The sequence below is a fragment of the Equus quagga genome, chromosome 14 (assembly GCF_021613505.1).
Source record: "Equus quagga isolate Etosha38 chromosome 14, UCLA_HA_Equagga_1.0, whole genome shotgun sequence".
Taxonomy (NCBI): domain Eukaryota; kingdom Metazoa; phylum Chordata; class Mammalia; order Perissodactyla; family Equidae; genus Equus; species Equus quagga.
This window is the reverse complement of record NC_060280.1, coordinates 25,626,360-25,634,566: the sequence shown is the minus strand read 5'-3', so window position 1 is coordinate 25,634,566 and position 8,207 is coordinate 25,626,360. Positions and strand designations below refer to the sequence as shown.

At 37.0% G+C, this 8,207-nt stretch overlaps 1 protein-coding gene across 1 annotated transcript; it reads left to right on the top strand.

Moving 5' to 3' along the window:
* On the top strand, window positions 1-2,376 carry LOC124225524 (olfactory receptor 52J3-like). Its single transcript, XM_046638208.1, has 2 exons — window positions 1-67; window positions 1,406-2,376. Exons 1-2 carry the CDS (start codon window positions 1-3, stop codon window positions 2,374-2,376), a joined length of 1,038 nt encoding a protein of 345 aa, XP_046494164.1.
* The last annotated feature ends 5,831 nt before the right edge of the window (window positions 2,377-8,207 follow it).

The window sequence follows — 8,207 nt, the reverse complement described above, 5'->3', positions numbered from 1 at the left end:
ATGAACCCAAAGTATGCATCCGGGGGTCTAGAAGGCTTCTTCTTAGCCAACATCCCGCTACAGCCAGGTAGCAGCCATTACCTGGATGTTTCAGCTTTTAAAAAACAGAAATAAGGGAGGCATTGCAAAATACAACTCTTCTTTCTTTTTCTTTGTCTCTTTCTTCTAATCTCACACTGGTTATACCATTTATTTTCTTTTTTTACCTTGATACATTTTCCCCAGAAATATGGAGCTATGTAAGGATAAACACGGGAGTCTGTGCTACTTTATTCTGAGCTTGATCCACTCTGCGTCGAGTTGGAGACCCAGGAAAGACCTTTTATTTTGACATTTGAGTTTATGAGAGCCTGATTGCTTATTCATCGTTTTGAAGGCATTGACAAAGCATCCTTCCCTATTTCCTTTAGACAATTACAGAAAAGAATTCCCTCTCCAATTAGATTTTGTATTCCATAGATCTTTGTGTTACTCAGAAATGCCTTCCCCAGGTCTATAACCACCTGAGGCTTTCTAGGTTGTCCTCTAACCACATCTACAGTGACTTAGGCAGAAGGAGTGAACCCAGTACATCTTAGTTCTGTAGCAATGGTAAAATTAGGAGGATTTCTCAGAGCTATGAATGTGGAGTGGAGAGAGAATGAAGAAGCTTTCACATACCACTAAAACCATCACCACCATAATATTAAATGAGCCGCTATGAAATGGGATGGTCTTGGGAAAATAGAGACATCAATGAAAATCTACCAAAAGTTTATTATTATCTTTCTCTCTGGGTTCGCTCAAGCACACAAATATATGACCCAGCCTGTGTGTCCTCCTGGGCAGTCATCCCAGAGTGTCTGTGCTTTTGTTTGTGATAATGTATACCTCTGATATTGTCTTTCTGTCTTATTCACAGGATATTAGGCTTGATCTTGGTATTTTCGCTATGTCAATAAATGATGACCAAATCATTAGAGACTTCCTGCATTTTCTAATCATGGAAGTGTGTTGTATATTTGTGCCTGTGAATTTGTGTTCTCACCTGTCTCTGGATTTATATCTGCATTTCCATATGTGTATCCTTGATTTTTCATGTTTCCCTCTTCAGATAGGGACTTCACAAAAGGTATGGTGCATATTAAATTATTCCATGATGAATATAAAGTTCTATGTCTTATAATTCTGCCATGAGCTTGCTGATGAGGCCTATATGTTAAAAATAATTAGGATTAAACTTGTGTAAGGATTAAGATCTTTGAGACTAGACTGTTCAAATGAGAATAGTTTGATTTAGAATAAAGAATTACATTAATATGCCCTTCCAAATTGCAATTATTTTCATTTTCACTATATATTGAAGCACTAAGCTTATCATTTTAAGGACCACTTTTTGTTCAAAGCTTTTTTTTTCTCCTTCTAGGAATGACCACTTCTCCTAATCTGTCATTTGGAAGGATATTTTATTCCAACAGCAGCATTTTTCACCCGGCCACATTTTTCCTCATTGGAATCCCAGGTCTCGAAGAGGTCCATGTCTGGATCTCCCTTCCTTTCTGCTCTGCTTACCTTGTGGCTTTACTGGGCAATGCCACAATTCTGCTCGTCATCAAGACGGAACACATGCTCCGGGAACCCATGTTCTACTTTCTAGCCATCCTTTCAACAATTGATCTGGCCCTTTCTACAACCTCTGTGCCCCGCATGCTGGGTATCTTCTGGTTTAATGCTCATGAGATTAACTTTGGAGCTTGTGTGGCCCAGATGTTTTTGATCCATGCCTTCACTGGCATGGAGGCTGTGGTCCTGGTGGCCATGGCCTTTGACCGTTATGTGGCGATCTGTGCTCCACTCCACTACACGACCATCTTGACATCCCGTGTGCTGATGGGAATCAGTTTATACATTGTAATTTTCCCAGTCTTTCTTACACTTCCCATGATCTATCTCATCTACCGTCTACCCTTTTGTCAGGCTCATATAATAGCTCATTCCTACTGTGAGCACATGGGCATTGCAAAATTGTCCTGTGGAAACATCCGTATCAATGCTATCTATGGGCTCTTTGTAGTTTCTGTCTTTCTTCTGATCCTAGTCCTTATTGGCATCTCCTACGTTTACATTCTCCGTGCTGTCTTCCACCTCCCATCACAAGATGCACGGCTAAAAGCCCTAAGCACATGTGGCTCCCATGTTGCAGTCCTCTGTGTTTTTTACATCCCCTCAGTCTTCTCTTTCCTCACTCACCGCTTTGGACACAACATACCCCACTATGTTCACATTCTGGTTGCCAACCTCTATTTGGTTATCCCACCCTCACTTAACCCCATCATTTATGGTGTGAGGACCAAACAGATTCGAGAACGAGTGCTCTGTGCCTTAACTAAAAAATAGTGATTTCAACCTCCTTTGTTTACCAAGTATTTTGATGCTGCAAGAAAATCTAGTGTGTTATTGCCTGAAAGACTTTTTCTGTCTAAATTTTATTTCTGCCAAATTGCATTCCAGAGGATTTGATGTTGTTTCCTTATTGATTCTATAATTTGAATAATATTCACAATATTTCAAGTTCAAAGACAAATTCCTGTTATGGAAGCAAGAACTGTTTGTACTAGTAAATTTGGAGTGAGAGTCAGTAGTTCAAGCAATGACCTTTCTTATCATTACATTTGCTAACACTGCTTTTTTCCCCCCAATTTTTAAGTTCTATTATTTTCTCCCAGTTAACAAAAGACAAGGAAACATATAACAAATACTTCTGTTCTCATAACATGGAATTAAAGAACATTATAACTTTGATTTATTTATCTTAAATGTTTTTCTTGCCTTGAGCTGACATCTATTGCCTTTCTTTCCCACCACCCCCTTTTTTTCCCTTTAGGAGGATTAACGCTGAGCTAACATCTGTGCCAATCTTCCTCAGTTTTGTATTCGGGTTGCCACCACAGCATGGCAGATGAGTGATATATGTCCACACCTGGAATCCAAACCTGAGAACCCGGCCTGCCAAAGCAGAACGTGTCAATCTTAAGCACTGTATCATGGCACTGGCCTTTTAAATGTTATTCTTAGTCAAACACATGAGACATTTAAGTTGAAATGACCCATGACTGCAACTGCAGTTCAGTTGCAGTTTTTTTCTTATCCTCAGAGACAGGAATGACTATCACATTTTTTTTTTTTCTCTTTCTTAGAGTCTAAATTTATCATTTCAAATTCAATAGTTTTGTGGGGGGCTTGAAATTGTAATTTTTAATTCATGTAAATAGTAATGCACTGTGTATCATTTCACAGAAAATTATTTCACTTAATAGTAAATTTAGAGATCTGTCTATGCTGATGCGAATGGGATACAGTTATTTCCTTTTAAAATGTAGCAGAATTTTTCATTCCCATTTTATATATCCCTACATCTTTGATGATATATAAAATTGTTTAGTTATTTTTAATTTAGTATCCATCTTATGACATTTTTATGAACAGTTTTTGTGCATATTAGAAAAATTTCTAACGTTTCTACCCTTAAAGACAGAATTGTTGGCACTGGCCCCGTGGCTGAGCAGTTAAGTTTGTGCGCTCTGCTTCAGTGGCCCAGGGTTTCACCGGTTTGTATCCTGGGCGCAGACATGGCACTGCTCATCAGGCCATGCTGAGGCGGCGTCCCACATAGCACAACCAGAGGCACTCACAACTAGAATATACAACTATGTACTGGGGGCCTTTGGGGAGAAGAAGAAGAAGAAGAAAAAACAAAAAGAAGATTGGCAACAGATGTTAGCTGAGGTGTCACTCTTTAAAAAAAAGTAGAATTGTTAGATTGTAGGTTACTCATTAAATAAACCGTGTTCTTACTTTCTTGTATTATGTTTCTTATTTACTGGAATTTCCTTCCCTCCCGCAAATTTTCTGCCTTGCTTCTTAAAAGTCTTGTTCCATAAATCCTTTAAGCTCACAACATATTAACACTTTCCTGTAAAGTCTTTATATTTAAAGCTTATTTTCATATGGTAGAATAAATTTTTAAATGAAATCACACTGATTTTATTACCTATGACACAGTCTTCTATCCCTTTCATGCTTATGACTTCTGCATAGCTTTGTTATACATCAACATCTGTTTTATTGGTGTGTGTGTCTGTGTGTGTGTGTGAATTCATTTTTACATTTAATTCTAATCTATATGCACTTCATATTGGTGTAAAATGAAAATTAGGAAAATTACATATTTTTCTGTTACTGTTTCTAATTTCTTTTTAGAGTATATTTTGTTTAATAATTTGTCACTTGGGAATTGATTTGATTTGATTCCTTCTCAAATTAAATTTCAATATGTACACATCTGCTTTTTATCAATGTATCTGCTTGTCTGTTTATTCTTCAACCAGTATCACAATGTTTTGATCACTACAGAATTATAATATATTTTATTAACTTTTAGACCTGATTATCCTTCTATAATTTTCTTACTCTTTTTGTTCTATAAAATAATTTGAAAAAAAATGCTGTCACTTTGCCAGAGTTAAAAATACCCAGATGGAATTTTGAGTTAATTTTTTCTTTGATTCATTTACTATCAATTAATAAACAGTGTCTCCAATTCCTTAAACTATTCAGGGAAAATTAGTTGTGCTCCTCACTTGGAGAAGCACAGGTGATGAAATGCTCCCTGGTGATTTTGTGCTGTGACTACTGAGCTAACTAACACCGTTCTCCACAATTCCCTGCCCTGTAAGTTTCCAGTTTAGAATTGGTCACATGAGAAATATGCTTATGCTCTGGGAGCAGATGTAAAACAGCAGCCCTTATTTTCTGCAGTTTAACGTTGTTCACAGGCAGTGACAGATAAACACGATGACACCAGAGGATTCTAATTTCTCCTCACTTTCCTTAGCTCCATGTCTGCTTCTCCATGGATACCAGCCCTGGTGACAAAAAATGATGATATTTTACTGCAAATACACAGAGGCAATAGCCATGAATAGCAAACCACCTTCCATAAATTACTAACCTATGCCCTTTATAATCCAAAGGTCGCATGTACCTAGCTTTCTGCAAACACCAACTCATTCATACATGCCTAATCTGGCTGGTAAATCTGTTTTCAGATCTTTTCTTTTCTAGCTCCTTCCATAGTTGTATCTAACTCCTGAAATAAATTCTTTATTCCTTAATACTCATAGTAGCTCTGTTCCTTCATTGAACTCAAACTGACATAAATATAGATACTAAAAGTGATTCCTTGACAATCATTTCTTAAGAATGAGAGTTTGGAAGTGGTTCCTTATCTGATTAGCTTTAAGGATATTAAGACACTTGCTTCTATTGGTAAAGGGGACATTAGTGGTCTATGGAATGCAGTGACAAAACTATTATGTGCATTATCACCTTTAGACCTCTGTAGCCAGGTGCTTAAAGAAGGCAAGGTTTTGTGTGTCCAAGTATTTCTGCCAAAGATTTTAGCAAGAAGAAAAAAGATTATGGATTTGTCTTTTTGTGATGAATAAGCTGGGGAACCTGAATAAAGGCAATAATGAAGTCAGTGTGTTAAATTCCCAGTGCAAGGTCCAGGTAAGGAAATGGAAAGCATTTTTGACTAACCTACAGGAATATTCATCTTCTATCAGGCTATCTACTGAGAAGAATTAGAATTCTAAAAATTGGAATGGGGTTATGTGAGTAGATCCCCATAAAGCAAATCCTGAGTTTTGCCAAAACTCCTTTACGATTAGACGTAGCTCTTCTCTTGTCTGAGGCTGACAGTCTCCCCTGTCTGAAGAAAATGCAGTACCTTCTCCTAAGGGGGCTGACCTGAAATGGATTGCTGATCTATCCCATGAATGACTCCTACCCTCCTCATTGCTTCTAGATTGACGGTGTCCATTAGAAGTGAAATGTGGGTCACCTACATAATTAAATGTTTCTAGTAACCACACTATACAGGCTAAAATATAACAATGAAATTGAAGAGAATATTTAATCTTACTTAACCTATCCACAAATTATTTAAATATAAAATCAATATAAAATATCAGTGAAATATTTTAAATCCTTTAAATCGTCAAAATGTCTTCTTAATTCAGTATTTTATGCTTAAAACACATCTTATTTTGTACACTAAATTTTCAATGTCTGAAATGAAATGGAGTCTTATAAGATCAAAACAAAACATTGTATTCATCTGACAAATATTTTATATTGATCTAGATTTTAAACTTTAATTAAAATAAATAAATATTAAAATTTGGTCTTTCAATTGCATTTGCCACCTTTCACATGTTCAATAGTCATATATGGCTAATGTCAACTGTATGAGAAAGCACAATTCTAGATCTATGAATGGACTTGAATGTCAACAGGTTCTAGAGAGTAAAATAATCTAACCAAACGAGTTGCTAGGGAGCTGGCCCCATGGCATAGTGTTTAGGTTTGACTTTCTCCACTTTGGTGGCCTGAGCTTGCAGGTTTGGATCCTGGGCGCAGACCTACACTGCTCGTCAGCCATGCTGTGGTGGTGACCCACATATAAAGTAGAGGTAGACTGGCAAGGATGTTAGCTGTGAGCTAATCTTCCTCAGCAAAAAGAAAAAAAAAAAGAACTGCAAGCATTTGCCACACTAAGCAGATAGAAATCTGGAGAACACATGTAAGAGTATTGGATCTGAGAAGAAATGTGACTTCGCATGAAGCTGAATTGTAATATGAGGACATTAAATAGAGATTCTGGACTCAATGTGTTTGAGAGTGTCTCTAACAATTTGTTTTGTTGGTTGACTGAAAGGGGGACTCAAAGATGTCTTTCAGAAAATGAAACTGAAAGGCAATAATTTCCTTAAAAACCATGTAAAGGGGAATTTCCAAAGATTTCAGGGAGCACAGAATGTTACAGTGGATTTATCAAGTAATACCTGTTCAACTAGCCCCTAACTCTATCCTCAGAGGAACTAGAAAATACTGTCTTCACAATGGCTATGATAAATATATTCATGAGGAGAACCCAGAAACCAGGAAAAGATCTGTTTTGGCTATTCTCTGCAGGCTGGGAATGGCATCAGGAACTTTTGCTGTTGAATTGTGCTTCCTGAATTTGATCTTGAGACATTTCTGAAACCTAGAGCCATTTGAAGTGGAGGCTGTATCTCCTTGAAGAAAGGTCCTGCTAAACAGCCAAATACATACTTGTCTTCTTGAAAGGGACATTCAATCATTTGTCATCAAGACTGTGCATTGGGATGGGGAATAGCTAGAGTCTTGGGGGATTAATGGACACTGGTCCTGAACCTACATTAATATCTGGAGAAGCAAAATCCCGCTGTGGTTCACTAGTCAGTGTGGGAGCATATGAAGATCACAGAATCAATGGAGTTTTGACTTGTGTCCATCACATGGTGGGTCCATAGGGTCTCTCAACTTATCACAGATAGCAATATCACATTCATGAATAAATTGCAGGGATTAGTTCTTCCATTAAGAAATTAAAATGTTTATTCCTATAATATCTCCATTGAACTTGCCTCTTTTAACTATGTGAAAGACAAATTCACCTTGAGTGGTGACTGTATCATCAGAAACTTAATCAAGTGGTGTTTCCAATTGCTGCTGCTTTATCAGGTGTTCTTTACTCCTTGATAAAATCAACATATTTCCTAATATTTGGTACGCAGCTATTGATTTGACAAATTCTATTTATTCCATCTTGTTAGTAAAGACCATAAAAAATGGTTTGCCTTCAGCTGGCAAGGATAGTTATAAACTGTTCTGCTTCACAGCTTTATCAGCTTTCCGTTCATTGATCCTAATGTGGTCCTCAGATTTTTGATCCTTCATCATTCCTTAGAACATCTTGCTGACTGGATATGGTGAACAAGAAGGAATAATTTATCTGGATATTTGACTCAACACTTGCATGTTAGCAGGTTGTAAATAAGTCACTTAAAAATTGAGACGCCTGAGATATTGGAGAAAATCCAGGAAGTTCAATGATTTTGACATATTGAGATATCCTTTCCAAAGTCAGGAACAAGTTGCTGGATCTGGCCTCACTTATCAGGAAAAAAGAGACACAAAATCCGGTTGGCCGTTTTTGATTCTGTAGGCAAAATATATCACATTGCAATATACTACACCAACCCATTTTCTAAATAATTGGAAAATTTGCCCATTTTGAGTAATTAGAAAGGACACCAATACAAGAGAAGGATCCACAGCTTTTTTACAATGCCGAGTAA

What these genes read in the sequence shown, in the direction of transcription:
- LOC124225524 (XM_046638208.1), top strand. Translation starts at nt 1, where the DNA reads ATGAACCCAAAGTATGCATCCGGGGGTCTAGAAGGCTTCTTCTTAGCC. An exon ending in CAACATCCCGCTACAGCCAG is followed by an intron (nt 68 to 1,405) that starts GTAGCAGCCATT and finishes TTCTCCTTCTAG; the next exon opens with GAATGACCACTTCTCCTAAT.